Source organism: Abramis brama, assembly GCF_963993115.1.
Source record: "Abramis brama genome assembly, chromosome: 2".
Taxonomy (NCBI): domain Eukaryota; kingdom Metazoa; phylum Chordata; class Actinopteri; order Cypriniformes; family Leuciscidae; genus Abramis; species Abramis brama.
In genome coordinates this window covers 13322066-13341490 of record NC_139964.1, presented here as the reverse complement: position 1 = coordinate 13341490, position 19425 = coordinate 13322066, and the positions used below count along the sequence as shown (strand labels likewise).

At 36.4% G+C, this 19425-nt stretch overlaps 1 protein-coding gene across 1 annotated transcript; it reads right to left on the bottom strand.

Moving 5' to 3' along the window:
• Positions 1 to 17805: 17805 nt before the first annotated feature.
• Positions 17806 to 18567, bottom strand: LOC311077747 (uncharacterized protein). The gene is made up of 2 exons (XM_084106372.1): positions 18521 to 18567; positions 17806 to 18418 (listed from the first exon to the last, which is right to left on the bottom strand). The coding sequence occupies exons 1-2, from the start codon at positions 18536 to 18538 to the stop codon at positions 17996 to 17998; spliced, it is 441 nt and encodes a 146-aa protein (XP_083962498.1). The 5' UTR covers positions 18539 to 18567; the 3' UTR covers positions 17806 to 17995.
• Between the last annotated feature and the right edge of the window lie 858 nt (positions 18568 to 19425).

The following is a 19425-nucleotide window of genomic DNA, read 5'->3' as shown; positions in this document are numbered from 1 at the left end:
TGTATTAACTAAAATTTATAATGCATTAATAATGTGAGCAAAGTAAAACTGTGAACTTCTTTCATTTGAGACCACTAAAAAACTATTGTACAAATAAAGAGATTTCCACTGGACCAACAACTACACAGTCACCGCGTTTTAAATAAAACAACATGCAGTAAATCACCAATGTTTGTAGATCTTCTGCTGGACTGAAGCACAGGCTCTACTCTTCTGCACAATGGTGACCCAAAAAATTAATTTTACAGTAAACTACTGGCAACAGTGTTGCCAGTATAAACCTGTTTTATAACTTACAGTTTATTACTGTTAAAATACATTTTGTGGGTGTGTCTTTTTTATCTTACACAGTTAACCCTTTCAACCCCTCAGGGAAATCCACACTACAATGAGTAAAAAGTAACGATGCAGTGAGATAATTAAGGGAATATGTAAGTGATTGTAAGCAGAATCACTGAAGAAAAGAGAAACACAAGAACAGCAAATAGAGAAACACAATAACTACGACTGACTTCCAGCCATTACACATTATTACACTTATTATTAACCAGTATGACTTTATTTCTGTCATACAGAAGTTGTTATTGAGATGTTTAATTGAAAATGTTTGGTTTGAAGTTACCATTATAGAGATCAGTGCTTGCTTTAGTTGGGATGCTGATGCTAAAACATTAGTTTTTCTTTTGCTGCTTGAGCTGTGTTTTTGCAAGTCACACTTATGCGCACACAGTTTATGAATGACTGCAGTTTTAATGATTATGATGACAAAATCATCATATTGCCTGTTCATTCACTAAGGAATTCATTCTCACTTATTCAGAGTTTAATCCTCAATCAAAAGTGTTTCATTACCACCACTGTGAAAACGCAGCAATAAGATATAATGACTCTTTTTTTTTAACACATGATGCATAAGCAGAGAAACAGACCTACACTGTGTTTTAGAATCACCGAGATATCACAATTTAGCACATGAATCTCAACAATGGTGGCAATATTTCTTTTTTATTATTATTATTATTATTCATGCAGCAGTGCATGCTGGGAGTTTTATATTATCCTGAAACCCAGCATGCATTGCGACATGAAACTTTTCACCATTGTTGAGATTCATATGCTGATTGTTGATATCTGTGTGTGTCTGAGTCAAGCAGGAGTAAAATAAAATTGAATGCACTATATGATTACAATATTCTACAGAAGACCTGATTACAGAAATATTGATTTCATTTTGTAGATTCACAGATATATGCTAAATATGAGATAACTATAATTTCAATGACTATATACAGGAAAAATCTGAAAATCAGGCATGTCCAGAATGATTGTGACATCATCACAAAATAATAAAAAAACCTGATCATCTTCCCTTGACTTTTTCTTGCCATAACAAATGTGTTTTATAAACTCACTGTTACAGCAGCCAGAGAGAGATGAAAGGTAAGAAGTCCAGGGACAAGAGACCAACTAAAGCAAATACTGATCTCCATCATGGTGACAACAAATTTTATTAATAACTAAATCTCTGTTAATTCTCAACAAGAACTTTTGTACATGTATGAAAGAAATAATCGTAAACTGGTTTGTAAACTGGTTTCACACTCAGTATTGCTGGAAGTCAGTTGTAGTTCTTGTGTTTCTCTTTTTTCAGTTCTTGTTTCTCTGTCCTTCAGTGATTCTGCTTATCAGGTGTTCATCAGTGTCTCAATTCACTCACTTCTTTTCATTCAAGTGGACTATATTAGTGAACTAATGTAGGGAATAGTGAATGAGGGTATAGGGTGTGATTTGGAAAACAGCCTCTGAGTGTCGATTTTGAGCACTGTTAACTCACAGTATATTCCTGTAGGCTACTTTTATTTTCTACGGTATATTACTGTTTTAATGGAAAATGGTATAATATTGTCAGAATTTTACAGCAAGGGTTAACAGTGTAGGTAGGCTAACTGACACCTTGTATGTTGCTTGCATAAAATAAAATGATTTACAGCACAGTAATGATTTTATAGATTAAATGAAAAGTACACAAACCTGCATTTTGCCGAAGAAATGCACCATATCGGCGACGCTGAGAACTCTCCAGAAAAGGATGCAAATGCCCGCACTCTACTCTTGATCACCAAATCACTGTATAGTCTTGCTAATGAAATAAAAAGTTAGGTAAATGTCTGCACTAATCTTTCTTATTAGTGCTGAATGACTAAATCTGTCTAAAAAACAAAAAAAAACATTGATCAGTGCTTTTTACTTTTTAAGTACTTTAAAAATTAATTACATTTGTAGCCTACTTTTAAAGGGGGGTGCAATGGTGTTTCATGTATTCAGAGTTGTTTACAGTGTTAAAGAGATGGATTCTCATTCTTAACATGGCCAAAGTTTTAAAAAAATATTTTGGACGAATAACGGAGAATTTCTGTGCCGAAAATCTTACTTCCGGGTTGGTACAAGTTTCGGCTGATTTCGGCCGATCGTGGATCTAATGACGGGATCATTTCTCCCGGAAAAGCTCGCACACGTCGACCAGAGGAGAGCGAGACCGCTGACATCAACGCGCTTCAACAGGAAATCATCGGCAGCGCTGCATATAGTGTCTCCAAAGTGTGTTTTTGGATGTGAGGGAAAGCTTACCATCATGTTCAGCTTCCCAAAGAACCCAGCGTTAGGAACAGTGGATGCAGATTGTTTTTCCGGGGCAAAAACGAGTTGTGTAGCCTAAGACTGTTTGTTCCCTGCATTTCGACGATGATTGTTTTATAAACAAAGCCCAGATCGACGGATTTGCAGATTGTCTAATGCTTAAGGATCGAGCAGTCACAATGATAAAGGTTCGCGGTCGCAGGCGGTGAGTAAGAAACTGCTTCAAATGTCTCTGTGTGTTGTTGTTAGCTATCAGCGCTATCAGCTATTAGCTTCGCCCACACGCAGCCCACACGGCCCGCCTCCAGACGCTCGTTTTTTTCCGGAAAGACTCAGTACAGCCTATCTTTCTTTTATAAATATAATAAAACTAAAGACTTTTTGGAGATATGAAGGATGCAATACTACTCTATAGGTACTCAAGATTAACAGGAGATTGAGTGAAAATGAGCATTTCACCCCCCCTTTAAGGTTAATTTGAAAATGAATAGGCCTAATTATAATTTTAGTGAAGTCATATTTTATTGGGGTATTCGTACTTTTACTCAAGTTCTTGATTTGTGTACTTCATCCACCACTCCACTGAAAAAACCTGGATTATTGTAGTACCGGTAACTACTGTATATGACTGTTCATTAGTAGTTACTTCTTAGTTATTTTTCTTGAACCTTAATTAGTAGATAATTAATAGTAGTTCTTCAGGATATATGTCATAATTCATTAGTTATTGATTAACTAACTGATACTTAACACAATCATAAAATTCTATTACATACTGATTAGTTAACACATCTTCCTTAGTAGTTAACAGTAGTGAAGAAGTAGTTAATGAAGAATTACCTATTAGTTCTTCAATAATTCCTTATTAGTTATGCAGTAAGTAAGATACAGTATTCTAAAGTGTTACCGATTTTTGTAAGATTTTGAATAGTAATTCCTTCCAGTGGATTTGGTAACACTTTAGTCATTACTAGTGTGTTCCCGTGATCCTCACTTTAGAATACTGATCCAAATAATTAGCAGTTCCTTTAGAAAGATGTAGTAACACTTGATTCATTACTATCCAAAACCTTACAAAAGCCTTAAAAGCTTACAATGACTTCAGTCAATATTAGGTATTTATCATGTTTTTCACTTTAGATACTGATCCAAATTATTAGTAGTTCCTTTAGAAGGATGTAGTAACACTTGATTAATTACTAATGAGTTACCATTACCTTATTATATATTATGCATTATTAATATTAATTATGAACCTGTATATAGTAGTTCTTAGTAGTTTTCAGTGAGGTATGAAAAATAGTAGTTACTGATTAGCTAACAGTGAACTACCACATTTGACTGAACGCTATGACTTACTAATTCGTTAATCAGAGTTTCTTGTTAGTTAATAGTAGTTACTACAATGTTAATAGTGCATTACTCATTTGTTCCTGTGTAGTTATTCATTAATGAAGGAACAGTATTCTAAAGTGTTACCCAAAAATCTCAAAAGCTTACAATGACTTCAGTCAATATTAGGTTGTTATCATGTTTTTCACTTTAGAATACTGATCCAAATAATTAGTAGTTCCTTTTGAATGATGTAGTAATACTTGAGTCATTACTAGTGGGTTACCATTACCTTTTATTATAAATTATGCATTATTCATGTTAATTATGAACCTGTAGATAGTAGTTCTCTGGGAGGTATGAAAAAAATAGTAGTTATTGATTAGCTAATAATGAACTACTACATTCATCTGAGCGCTATTACTTACTAATTTGTTAATCAGAGTTTCTTGTTAGTTAATAGTAGTTACTAGAATGTTAATAATGTGTTACTCGTTTGTTCCTGTGTAATTATTCATTAATGAAGAAACAGTATTCTAAAGTGTTACCCAACAATGCAACAATAATAAAACAATGCATTGACATTTACTTTTTACTTTTGATACTTGAGTATTTTTAAAAACAAGTACTTCTGTACTTTTACTTAAGTAAAAATAGGTCTTTACAACTTTTACTTGTAACGGAGTAATATTTGACCAGTAGTATCTGTACTTTCACTCAAGTAAGGAAGTTGTGTACTTCGTCCACCCCTGCACATGTGACAGTTACAACGTCTGAAATAACGTTACCCATGCAAGTACACTAAACGTTAGTTTCTAGCAAAAACAAAAGACACAGAGACTGAGTGAACTCAATCTCACCGTCTTTAACTCATTAAAAACAACAGACACCAACAGGGCCGGTGTCTGTAACTTAGGAAAACAAACTACATATTTTGTCTTGTTTCCAACAGATATTCTATCAAAGCTTGTGGCAACCATAGAAACTGTACAAGACAACATCAGCATCAATTTAGCAACATGTTAGTGTTACATATCCGTTTACAAACTATATCAGGTTATGCTGGCTCCATAATGTAACATTAAATGTGTTAGAAGTTTATTTACGGGCTGCGAATTTAAGGTCGGACTAAACAATGTAAGGACTGCATCATCTTTGATGAGTAGCTTCTTTGAAAATTGACGAAGCAGTAATTTGTGAAATGAGCAGAACAGACGGTTTATGTCGAACATTGCTGTGGTATTTCCGAATAAATAAGCATTAGCCACTGGTCTCTTGTATTAATGTTGTTCGTAAGCCTGTGCAGTGACGGTGGCAGTGTTCGGGGGGGCACTGAAGGCGGTGACTGAGTAGTTCTGACGTCACATTTATACAGAAGTCACAACGGCTCGTGAAAAGGCACAGCTACTTTATGCAGGCTGTGTGCATGTGTCTGTGGATCGACTGTTGTGAAACTTATATGGTATTACACAGCTTCTAGACCTCTGTTATCATGAAAAAAGCCAGGAAATTTCAGTTTTGACAATAGCGGAAGGAAAAGGTGAAGAGAAAAGTTAATAAAAGAGAAAGAAGCTAAAGAAGAACTCGTCCATGTCCGAGGGTTTTATTTCTATATTCCTAAAGTTATCTTAAGCATTACAATATTTTATTCTTTTTCCGCACAGCCACTATAATCAGTGGAACTGCTATCAGGAGTAAAACTAAAGCCTCCGCAGAGACGATAATCACATTTGAACCTGAAAAACACAAGAGAGAAACAGCCAGAAGAATCACAATATCAGAGAATCAAAATAAAAATTGGTGACTAAATCAAAGACTAATGCATGAAATGAGACGTATATGAGGCTTATATAAAGTCATGTTTTCATGACAACCGTCTGGCAGACCTTTGACCTCCTGTTGCGATGGGAAGAGAGACGGACGGTGAGATGTGGAGAGATGTGTTCCTGTGTCCGGTGAAGAAATAACCAGAGATAAAGCATATTAAAGGCTGAAGAGATGTTGAGAAGAAAGAGATGAAGGACCTGTTGAGGAGATCTGATGATCTGTGACGCTGCTGGACGGATTCAGTTCTGATTCTCTTGTGACTGAAAATGAGCTGATTGTTGAAACCTCAGTGGTCTTGTTATCTGAAGGTGGAAATAAAAGATCGACCTGAATTTGGATATTAGATTTATACATTAGCACACTCTTCTGAACACTGCATTTAATGAATCACGCAGTACATCAACCTTTATATAATAATATGAAGCTGCTGATCCATCTACATTTCTGCCACAATAAACAGGAGAACTGATAATACTGTAGGTGAAGGGATTGTGAAGATATCATGAGAGAATTGTCAAACAATTCAAAAATCACATTTCTCAATTTTTGAGCACGTGAGACTGAGATCGCTGTACAGTGCACTTGCAGAGACATAACTTTTCCGCTGATTCGCTGATGAAGATTGTTGTTACCCTGCCATCCAAGTGACATCTCAGTTTGATTCATCTTCAGGTTGATCCTTTTTGAGACAGTTTTTCTGTGGAACGTTTTACAAAGGTGAGTGTATTTTTGAACTTGCACACTTAAATACGTGATCACCAGTTTATTTCAACGCACCCTACATCCAGACAACGCACTCTAATTCATCGTTCTACAAACTGGTATTTTCCTATTTTTTTCTTTATTTTTCTTCAGTGATTGAACTGACAAATGGTGAACTGTGATAATTGAAGTGGACTAAAGAACTTGAGTAACCGTGAATGACTGGTGAACTGTGAGTAACATTGGAAGGGACGTTTCATATAGGCCTAAGTGCTTATTCAGCAACACAAAGACTGTAAATTATTTTATTTAATGCTTTACTTGTACAGAAGACATAACTAATCATAAGAAAAAGAAATCTAAAACAATAAATTCTGTTTAATTGCTTTATGTGAATGTGATCCAGCAGTAAATAAAGATTTACGGCCTTCCTTTTTTTGATGTTAAGTAACTTTACTGAAGAACAACGTTTCAAAGAACTCTTCGCCAACTGGCTAACGTTAAATAATAATAAAAATATAATAAATAAAATAAAAAAATCTGTTGAACTGAGTCGGCTCATTCACTATTTATTCGTGAGTGTTGTGGAGAAAAAGAATAGCATCCACTGTTGAAGGCTTCAGGCTCGGTAATCAAATCAAAACTCTTTCGAAATGCATCTTTTCCTGAAGTATTGGGAACTTTTAGTAATTCCCCACGCTCCAACTTCTTTGATGCTCTCCATGTTCAACTGACACCTAATGCATTGCACTCACGTAATCGCATATTGCGTTGCATATTTATAATATTCATATTGTTATAAAAAAAAAACAATATTTCATACAGTAGAAATATTGACTAAATATTACTATTATAAACAATAAACAAATAACAATATTTCATACAGTAGCCTGCGCTCAGCACGTATATTATGGGCACGATGAAAGGAGAGAAGCTAAATGAGCCCGAGTCCGACCAAAGCCCAATCTGTAAAAAAATAATAATAATGGCCCGACTGCTCCCAATAAGTGACTAAATAACGCCAACATTTTCCTATTTAGATCACAACGTGTACGAATAACAAGGACATATGAGACACAGCTATCTTCTAACCGTATACATACTGGGAACTATATTCTCAGAAGGCGAAGCACTGCTACTTCTGCGGAGTGATTTGCTCGCAGCGCCTGAGAAGCGCCGTGGTGAGGAGCAGAGAGTTCACTCAGAGTTGGAGTACATCACTCCGCAGAAGTAGCAGTGCTTCGCCTTCTGAGAATATAGTTCCCAGTATGTATACAGTTAGAAGATGGCTGTGTCTCATGTGACCTTGTTATTCGTACACGCTGTGACTATACAAATCACAACATGTAAATAGGAAAATGTTGGTGTTATTTAGTCACTTTTTTGGGAGCAGTATGCTAGCTGGAGCCATTTACCTCCAGTCTTTGTGCTAAGCTAGGCTAGTGGTGGGTGCATCAGACAGAGTTACAGCACACAGAGAGATGAGAAGGGTATGTATCGACTTAACTTACTCTGGGGGATAAGGTGAATAAGCTAAAGTCCCAAAAAGTCGGCGTGTTCCTTTATCCAGCAATACAATGTCTGAATAGACATCAATATCATAAATTGCTTTTTACTTTTGCCAGTTAATTAAAGTTGAAACAGAATGAACAAATCACATATTATTGATTGTATTGCATTTTACAAAATGATCACTCTTTTCTGGATCTGGGGTTGTACAAGATTAATGACTTGATCTCTCACTCTCAGCTTGTTTCCATGCAGTTCATTTCTGCTATTAACGAATTAATTACTTACCATATTTAACCAGCAACACAATCTCTGAATAGACATGAGTCAAAGCCCTCTCCACAGCACACCAGTATTGGCCTTCATCCTCTGTTCTCAGATCAGTGATGCTGACGGTGAAAACTCTGGCCGTCGTGTCGTCAGTCAGAGAGAATCTCTCGTCTTTATCTGGAGATCCTGATTTAACCATGATTTTTTTATTTACAAAAAATCTTTGAATTTGATTCATATCCAGATTTATATGAGCATCTGATGTCAACTCTCTCTCCTCTGTATCCAGTAATTGTCTGTGGAGCTCCAACAACAACAGCTGAAAACACAAATATCATTATATAGAGCTGTTATGTGCACTGTTAGCCCTTGCTGTAAAAAAAGGCGTAATTCAGACAGTATCATACCATTTTCCATTAAAACAGTAATATACCGTAGAAAACAAAAATAGCCTACAGGAATATACTGGAAATGAACAGTGCTCAAAATCGACACTCAGAGGCTGTTTTCCCAATCACACCCAATACCCTCATTCACTATTCCCTACATTAGTTCACTAATATAGTCAAAAGAAAAAGAAGTGAATGAATTGAGAAACTGATGAACACCTGATAAGCAGAATCACTGAAGGACAGAGAAACAAGAACAGAAAAAAGAGAAACACAAAAACTACAATTGACTTCCAGCAACACTGAGTGTGAAACCAGTTTACAAACCAGTTTACGATTATTTCTTTCATACATGTACAAAAGTTATTGTTGAGAATTAACAGAGATTTAGTTAATAATAACATTTGTTGTCACCATGATGGAGATCAGTATTTGCTTTAGTTGGTCTTGTCTCTTGACTTCTTACCATTCATCTCTCTCTGACTACTGTAACAATGAGTTTATAAAAACACATTTGTTATGGCAAGAAAAAGTTGATCAGGTGTTTTTATTCTTTTGTGATGATGTCACAATCATCTTGGACATGTCTGATTTTCAGATTTGTCCTGTATATATTCATTGAAATTATGGGTATGTCATATTTAGCATAAATCTGTCTATCTACAAAATGAAATCAAAATTTCTGTAATCATGTCTTCTGAAAAATAACAATCATATAGTGCATTCAATTTTATTTTACTCCTGCTTGACTCAGACCCACACAGACATCAACAATCAGCACATGAATCTCAACAATGGTGAAAAGTTTCATGTCGCAATGCATGCTGGGTTCCAGGATAATATAAAACTCCCAGCATGCACTGCTGCATGAATACAAATAAAAAAAAAAAAAAAATATTGCCACCATTGTTGAGATTAATGTGCTAAATTGTGATATCTCTGTGTTTCTAAAACATAGTGTAGCTCTGTTTTTTTTTTGGTTTATGCATGATGTGTTAAAAAAAATGAGTCATAGCAATTTATTGCTGTAGTTTCACAGTAGTGCTAATGTAACACTTTTGATCGAGGATAAAACTCTGAATGAATAAGAATTAATTCCTTAGTGAATGAACAGGCAATATGATGAATTTGTCACCATAAGCATTACAACCACAATCATTCATAAACTGTGTGTGCACACAAGTGTGACTTGCAAAAACACAGTAGCAAAAGAAAAATGAATATTTTAGCATCTGCATCCCTACTAAAGCAAGCACTGATCTCTATAATGGTAACTTCAAAACAAACATTTTCAATTAAACATCTTAATAACAACTAGATGTATGACAGAAATAAAGTCATACTGGTTAATAATAAGTGTAATAATGTGTAATGGCTGGAAGTCAGTCGTAGTTATTGTGTTTCTCTATTTTCTCTTCTTGTGTTTCTCTTTTCTTCAGTGATTCTGCTTGTTAACAGCAGGTGTTCATCACTAATGCTCAACAATCACTTACATATTCCCTTAATTATCTCACTGCAACATTGTCTCAGTGTTACTTTTACTCTTTGTAGTGTGGATTTTCCTGTGGGGTTGAAAGGGTTAACAGTGTAAGATAAAAAGACACACCCACAAAATGTATTTTAACAGTAATAAACTGTAAGTTATAAAACAGGTTTATACTGGCAACACTGTTGCCAGTAGTTTACTGTAAAATTAATTTTTTGGGTCACCATTGTGCTGAAGAGTAGAGCCTGTGCTTCAGTCCAGGAGAAGATCTACAAACATTGATGATTTGCTGCATGTTGCTTTATTTAACAGACGGTGACTGTGTAGTTGTTGGTCCAGTGGAAATCTCTTTATGTTCAATAGTTTTTTAGTGGTCTCAAATGAAAGAAGTTCACAGTAATACTTTGCTCACATTATTAATGCATTATAAATTTTAGTTAATACATTTAAATGACAGTTGGTCAATTTAAGGCAGTCGGTTTCTGCAAGTGTAATTAGTTAACTTGAATTAGAATTTAGTGCATTTTTACAGAAACAAACTAGATTACAGTAAAGAACTGTACAATTAACAGTATTTTACTGGCAACAGTGTTGCCAGTATTTTACTGTAAAAAAACCCGGTAAGGTCTAACAGTGTGTGAGCAAGAGACATAAGCAGGCCAGAATAATAACTGACAAATATCATCCATATGAGTCTGATGATCATGTGATAACAGAGGAAAAACAAGAGAAGATGTCAAACTCTGTGTAAAAGAGCTGAGAGTCTCAAACTCACCTGTACAGATGCTGGAAAAGAGCAGCAGGACGTCCAACATGATGAAATTTGACAAGCGTTTCTCTTAAATAAATAAAATAAACTTGCCTTAAATAAAAGACCAAATTCTGTGTGACAAACGTTACTGTCGTTCTCTTCCGTTCTGAGAGAACAATGTGTGTCAGCAACTGAAATATATATTTCCTTCCTCGTCTGTCTCTCTAACCACATCAGCTCTACAGGACATCTTAAAAGAGCTCATTTACTCTGATAAACAACACATGCTTTGCTTATGTACTGATCTAAACAACACAATACTTAGTTTCATTATATGAATGCCATTTTTTTTTTTTTAAATCAAAACTAAGATAAGGTTATTATTTGTATATGTTTAGGTTTTGTAACTCGTCTCAGTTTCTTTTGAGTTTTAATCCTAATTCTTACCTTCACTAGTTCATTTTAAAAGGTGGCCAAATCATCTTTAAACGTAGGCTACAAACAGACAATCTCTTTTTAAATCTTAATTTAATGAGCAAACTGTGGTTCAGAATAGTCTCATATGGAGTAAAACATCACGTAACACCACAGGACAGGACAGGTCAAGCACACATTTATAAGAGGCTTGTCAGGAGTTCACTATCTCTTTGCTGCAGATTTCAGTCAAACTGAGTCGTTTAGATGGAGATTTGCTACATGAGACGACAGGAGTGTGTGTATCTCTGTGTAGTGTCTCACATCACCTGTAGAGGGCTTGATGTAGCACAGCTCACAGACTGAGGAGGGTTTCCCGCAGAACTGGGCTACTATTAAACTGTTGCCACAGGTTTGACATTGTATAAATTATATTTGACTGAAATCCTTTTATTGAAATATTTTACCCATTTACCAACAATAAAACCATTATCTATACAAGAGTGACTGTAAATATATATTTTAGGTATGGAGAGTCATATTTTGAGTTCTGATGTTTGGATTTGGGTCATTGGGTAAGTTTTGTTACTCAGATCTGGCGACACTGACTCTAAAACACACCAGAATCACGTCACACAGCGTCTCCAGGAGAGGAGAAGAGGATAAATGTAGTAGGTTGAAAAATGGATGTATATTACCGTAAAACTTCAAATAATAGCCCGGGCTTTTATTTTCCCAAATCGCTGAACTGCACCGGCTTTTATTTGAGACAGGCGTCTATATGAGACAGTCCTTTAATTTAGTGTTGAGATGTTGTTTATTGAGTGTAGGCCTAGAGATAACGATCCAAATAGCATAAGCTGATAGACGGAAAGCATGACAGTAGGAGGTTACTAAATCTGAGTTTGTGTTTAACAGATCAGTTAATGTAAGAATTAGCCTACTATATTTCCGTATGTCTAAAGGGGGTCGCACACCAGACGAGAAGCGCAGCGCCACATCTTTAAAATTCAAACACATTATTCTCTATGAGTGTACATTGTCTCAAATCGTTGTTAATGTATATACTGACTTCACCCTGTGCTGCAATATACATTCAGTTTTACACTCATTTACAGAAATCAGCTGCGTGGATGAAAACTGCTGATGTATCGGATTTTCAGGTGATATTCTCAATTCATTCAGTTAACGGACGCTCTGAGGTAAAGTGTTCAGACTGCAGACTAAGCAATGATTGTATTTAATTGTACAGTACAATCATAACATAGTACAGACATGATCTTAATTCCATAATATCCTTAAACATAACTATATTGCTGGCCATAAACTGACAAAGTGAGCGGAGTGCGATACCACAAGTTGTCATAGACGCGACGCGGCGCTGCGCTTCTCGTACGGTGTGCGACCCCCTTTAGATTATTGGCAGCATAAAAAAACGGAACGATGTGACAGCCATGGGCTGAACAATACAAGTTACCGGTAATATCCATCGAGCCTGTGAACTAGTTGCCCGAAACACATTAACAAATAAGAATGAAGGCTACCCTGTAAAACAACTGCAATCATGTGATACAAAAGGACCCTATTCATCACTATCATCATCACCGCGATCCTCAACTACAAGTTGGCCAATTCCTCGTCTCTCTCCTCCACTTCTCCCTCTCCGGCCTCCGCTAACTCTGCCTGCCTTGCTTGCGCTAACAGCTCCACCCAGATGCGCAGGGCTCTCTTGCGTGCGCAATCTGCTCCATAGAACTGGCTTAAACAGACAATCTGACGGGTTTAGAAGATTAAATACAACCCGAAACTAAAAACAGACCAGGCCTCTATTTGAGACCGGCCTTTATTTATCCAAACCTGTAGCCACACCAGGCGTGTAAAAGAGACAGGCGTCTATTTGGGACTGAGCTATTATTTGAAGTTTTACGGTATATTAAAATAAAAGAGGGAAAAAAGGACACCCCTTTAAAATTTTGTATTGTTCATAAATGTATGTGCCTTCAACATTTGTCTATTGATGGGTAAATTCATTGTTACATTTTTTGTTGTGGGTAAAGAAAATGTCGCTGTTATTATTGTCTCCTGTAGAGGGCGTTTAGCGCTGTTGAATTAAGGTACTGCACCAGGTGCTTCAGAGTTAATCAAACTTTTACAGCCACACACTGTGTTTCAAACATGTATATGTTGATTTTTGTACATCTGCTTCTGGAGTATTTCTCGAGCCAAAATGGCAGTGCGTGTATGTGTGAACTGGAGCCAAAATGGTGACTTGCATGTAAAACATGAGGTTAGTGTGAAGCCAAATGCAAGATTAATTTATGTGACAGTGTGAAAATGGAATTCATGTTCATGTGAAAACAGTAGCAGGTCAATGTATTGTGATTGATTATAATGTGTTGCAGAACAAGTCAAGTACACACTAAAGTAACTTCTGAAAATACTTTATTGAAAAGTTATTTTCTTTAAAGGGGGGGTGAAATGCTATTTCATGCATACTGAGTTTTTTACACTGTTAAAGAGTTGGATTCCCATGCTAAACATGGACAAAGTTTATTTCTGTGCCAAAAATTGTCCTTCCGGTTTGTCACAAGTTTCGGAAAGTTTTTTTCGAGTATGGGCCTGTGTGACGTCAGTTGGGGCGGAATTTCCTTATATGGGTCCCAAGGGTACTTCTGCCGGAAAACCGCGGGCGCGCGCGCACTCGTAGACCAGAGCAAGAGAGCGAAAGCAGTACCTCATCAAAGCGCTCTGCTCGGCTTTAGGGAAGTCAGTGTCACCAAAGGAGTGGGTTTTTGGTTGCCAGGGCAAGACAACCCTGCACAGATTCCCAAAAAACCCAGCGTTAAGGGACCAGTGGATGGAGTTTGTTTTTTCAGAGCATCAACGGAGTTGTGTAAGACTGTTTGTTCCCTGCATTTCAACGATGATTGTTTTATAAACAAAGCCCAGATCGACGGATTTGCAGATCGTCTAATGCTTAAGGATCGAGCAGTCACAATGATAAAGGTTCGCGGTCGTGGTTGGAACTGGGTGGTGAGTAAAACTGCTTCAAATGTCTCTGTGTGTTGTTAGCTCGGCGTGTTAGCACAGCTTTAGCCCCGCCCACACGGCCCGCCTCCAGACGCTCGTTTTTTTCCGGAAAGACTCGGTACAGCCTATCTTTCTTTTATAAATATAATAAAACTAAAGACTTTTTGGAGATATGAAGGATGCAATACTACTCTATAGGTACTCAAGATTAACAGGAGATTGAGTGAAAATGAGCATTTCACCCCCCCTTTAATGGAATGTGTTGTGTTACAGACAAACAAGTAATTGTTGTTCTGTAAAGTTAAATATGTTAATGTTGTTAATACATTGAGAGCTATAAAAAACGAGAGAGTTAATTAAACGTTTGCCGGAGCTTGCAGCCAGTACTCCTGTCTCACAGCATTTCTTTTCTGTCAGGTCCATTAAGTCAAGAACACAGACAATAAAAATAATTAAAGAATTTATATTGAATAGATTGCAAACAGGTTGATGTTCCTGAATTGAATTTGGCGGTATGGCTCTGTTCAGGGAGTCCTCTGACCTTTCATGAGCACCATGAAATAGCAGAGAGTCAGAGGACAGCAGCAGCAGCAGCATTAGGGAACGCTCACACAGTTTAGGACTGTGAGAGCTAAAATATCCCCCCTGTGAACAGAGCAGGCAACATGACATAAAGCAAATACCATGTTATGCATAAGGAGGAGCTGGGGAGGTGGCGGGCAGCAGAAGCGAGCAGCAAGTATGTATGAGCAACTGAAAGTGCTTTAAATAGGGCGCCTTGTTTGAGCTTTGGCCATTGAGCAGCGAGGGGAGTTAACGAGCTAATGCAGCTCAGCTGGAGCAGATCAGCTGACGGGACAGTGTTGTTAGCAAACAGCATTAGCAGCGTCTTGACTACCTGGCCTGCCAGAACTGACGCTGACGCTCAATTTATCATTCTACAGAGCCGGCAAAAGTGGTTAATTCACCTCACCCATTCAGGCTTCCCAGCCCTGATGCGGGTAACATAAACAGAGTAAAAAGAAGGGAATTTACCTTTTTATAAGCTTTAACTGTAGATGAGGTGTTCTAAGTACAAACATTTTTTTTTTTTTTTTGCATTTATATGTTTTTGTTGTTAGCAACATATCTTTTTTTTTAGTAACACTAGAGTTTAACTTACGTTTGTTGTGATTTTATGCGTTGCTGTTACGTAGATCAGTTCTGTCTGTCCTGTGTTGCTTCAGGAGACTTTATATTGGCATAATAATCACCGGCTGTCTCTGTTCTGCTCCTGAGTCTATGGCGGCTCATAGAACCATTCATTTGAAAGTTTAATATAAAAAATAAATATAAAATTTGGCACACAGATAGAGGACGCTCTGAACATTATCCACATGTGAAATCTCTTACTCAAACCCTTCAGTGCCACTATCTTATCAAAGTTGTGCTTATGTTTATGCTAATAGCATTGAAATATAAGGGTTAGAAACAAAATTCGGTCATGAAAAATTTTCTGTCATTTTGAATTTTCTGAAACCCTTTTTCTTTTAAGTCATTTTTGTGGCCATTTTATGTCTTTATTAGACAGGAAAGTATATATCAGACAGGACATCATGGGGTGTAGAGAGAGGGATGAGATCGGAAGAGGATTTTGGCTCTGACAATCCTGCTTTTTCTTACATTTTTGGAGACAGCTGGTCCAATTTATAAAGTCAATTAGCCCAGATCGTCTTCAGACCATGCTGGCAAAAAGTTATTACAAACTTTTGATAGACCGGACCGTACTTGTAGGACGCTTCAACAAATTTGATGGCGTGTTTGCCACAGTGGAGGCTGTATCTCTGCAACACTGTGGAATATTAAGACAAAACTTGGCACACTTAATAGCCGTCACACCCTAAGGGTACGTGAGGAGTTTCGGCACAGCGCCACCTAGTGTTGCCAAATAATGAAACATTTATATTTTTGCCTATAACTTCAGAATAGTTTGACCAAAAATCATAAGACTGATCTCTTTACATTCACTGTGTGGCATATCGAGTTGAACGAAACCCAAATTTCTCATGTCGGCCATTTAGAATTTTGTAGAAATATGCTGTATTTTTTGAAAGCAACAGCATATGGTTGTGAAACATGATATGTGTCATTAGCACCGAGGAGCCTAATACAGTTTTTCTCAATTGTTTACACACAAATACTGGTACTTGAGACACAATGACCACAACATGTAACTCATTCACCAACCGCCTGAACCAATTCTGCTAAACTACAAGCACAATTCCTGCTTTACACTCAAATCGCAGTTCTAAAACACACTTTTCAAAACACTACACACAATTCTCTGCTTTTGGCACAATTTTCATGCAGAAAATCTCTTGTTTTCACAAGGAACACACTGCCATTCAAATATGCACACTGACTCATCACATGGGCAAACACCCGTCACACAGTTTTACAATTAGCAATCAGAGCTTTAGCATAAAAGGGCAACAGGTGAGATCTTCAATGGAGCAATGGATGCCAACACTGGATTTTTTTTTTTTTTTTTACTGTAACAGTATATAGTCAATTCTTCTGTTGTTTTGTATGTAGACCACTGTATGTCCTACTTTGTGTTGGTTGGGATGTACACTGTGTATATTGTGGGAAAAATTAAATATATTTGTTACCGTGTATTGGTGTGTTCTGAGTATAAAAACAATATTCTCAAATATTTTACAGCACACTTATGTATGTACTGTCTGTAGTAAGTGTAACATTGAACCAATAAAAGGCCTAAGTCATTATGATGAATGGAGAAGAAGTGTTTTCCATTCATCATAGTGTTTTACATTGAGCACATCAGTGTTCAACTGGTTATTATAAATGTCTATTCATATGATGGTTTGTGTGTGTCATTTGAAAACAAAATACCATTTTGAGAAGAAATAACATTGTTTTGAATGTAAAGTTTCATTTTGCAGGAGAATTGAGGGGTTTTGCCCATTGTGTGTGTGTGTGTGTTTTGTGTAGAGTTCTGAGAATATGAGGCTTGCTTTCAGAAAATGTGTGTAAACAATCGAGAAAAACTGTAAGATTGGGATTATCACCACCTAGTGGTCAAAATATGATAAAATTTACAAATATGCTTATAACCTTTGTGAATTGTGTTTGATGCTATACATCTTACCTCTTTGTGTTCTTTGGGTCTTACAGAATCTAACGATTAACAGTTTTACAACACAATACACACACAATTAGCATTTTTTCTGCCCACCATTTTAAGCATTGCGAACTCCTAACACAATTTCACACAGATCTTCATCAAATTATGCAGGTAAAAAAGCTGTTAAAAACTTTTTAATATCTTAAACCAGTTTCACATAACTCATTGTCAGATTTGATATAAAAGAGCCACATATAGTGGCTTACATATAGCTACTAATTTTCACTACTTGTAGGATTATTATTATTTTTTTACATTTTTATTGGTTTTATTAAACTGTAGAAGAGGTCTTCTAATTACAAATAACACTGAATTGAATGTAATTTTTCATTCTTTCCCTTTTTTTTAATTGTTAGTAACTTTACTTATGAGCAATATTACATACAGAAGAATACTGATAAAAATGTTTTGTACAGAAAAGTGTCAATTTTTTGATTTGACCGAAATTCTGACATTATTTTTCATTTATCATTGATCACTGAATATATCAGACCCTCGTTTGTTGAGATGTTTTGTGGATGTGTTGCTGTTACGTAGATCAGTTCTGTCCCGCTGTCCTGTGTTGCTTTAGGAGACTTTATTTTGGCATTATAATCACCGGCTGTATCTGTCACCTGATTGGTCGAGTGGGTGTGACTGGGGTTTGAATCAGGCTGCTGATTGGTAACTGTGGCGTAATGAGTAGAGACTTTTGGGCAGGTGTTGAGGTGTGATGCAGGCGTCTGATTGGATGACGATGCAGGCATCTGATTGGATGAAGATGCAGGCGTCTGATTGGATGACGATGCAGGCATCTGATTGGATGAAGATGCAGGCGTCTGATTGGATGAAGATGTTACCGTGGTGACATCACTGTTTGGAATCTCTTCATATATGTGGTCAGTCTGAAAAACAACACATATATCAATAATTTAATAGTTTACATAGATTAACCACTCAATCAATCACATGTATGATCTTCTACAGGTAAAGATTTGAACACTCACCTCTGTATTGTGCTGCATGTTTTGCTGAAATAAAGCTGAATAAAACCAGAGAAGTCAATTCACAAACAAAAACAAGAATATAATAACACTAATAATCACAAACAAACTGTTACCTGTCCCAGATTTCCTCTTCCTCTTCTTCAGGATGATGAAGGTTCCAGAACACAGAGTCAGAACCAGCAGAACCGAACCCAGACCGCCAGCAACAGAAGCCAGATCTGAAGGCAACGCTAAACACATGATATTTATATGATGAAACACAAACTGATTCTGATTATACTGGAAAATCAACAATAACATAATAATAACTAATATAAATTCCTTTGATTATTGTACCATTAGGAATATTGTAATATTGTAAATATACAGTTGTTATATTGTGTAACTGAAGTGAAACTGCAATGGTAAACCTCAACTCTTCAGAAGAAAACACTTCTCTTTACGGTTGATGTCAAACCAAATTAACCACATGAAATCTGATTTGTGCATCATTTATATTTATACAGTAGATCAAATATGTCTCCACAAATGTTCAAAGCAATTTCCTTTCAAAGAGTGATCATGTGATCAGAGAGTTGCATTATGGGTAGTGTAGTTTGTCTTCTTACTAGTGTTTGTCTGATAGAGTTGAACTGTAGTAATTCCTGTTGTTGTTCTTGTTGTTTCAGTTTCTGTTTGATGAGTCGCTGACAGAGAGAAACACCAGTGACTGTGAATGTGTCGCTCATGCAGTAATTCAATTCAATTCAATTCAATTCAATTCAATTCAATTCAATTCAATACATTTATTGCCATGTCAACAAGTTGATAGGAATTTGTCTTGGTACAACTCTCAGACGTAAATAACCTAAAAGACAGACATCATAAGTACAAAAAAACAAAACAAAAAACCCGACAATGTTCAC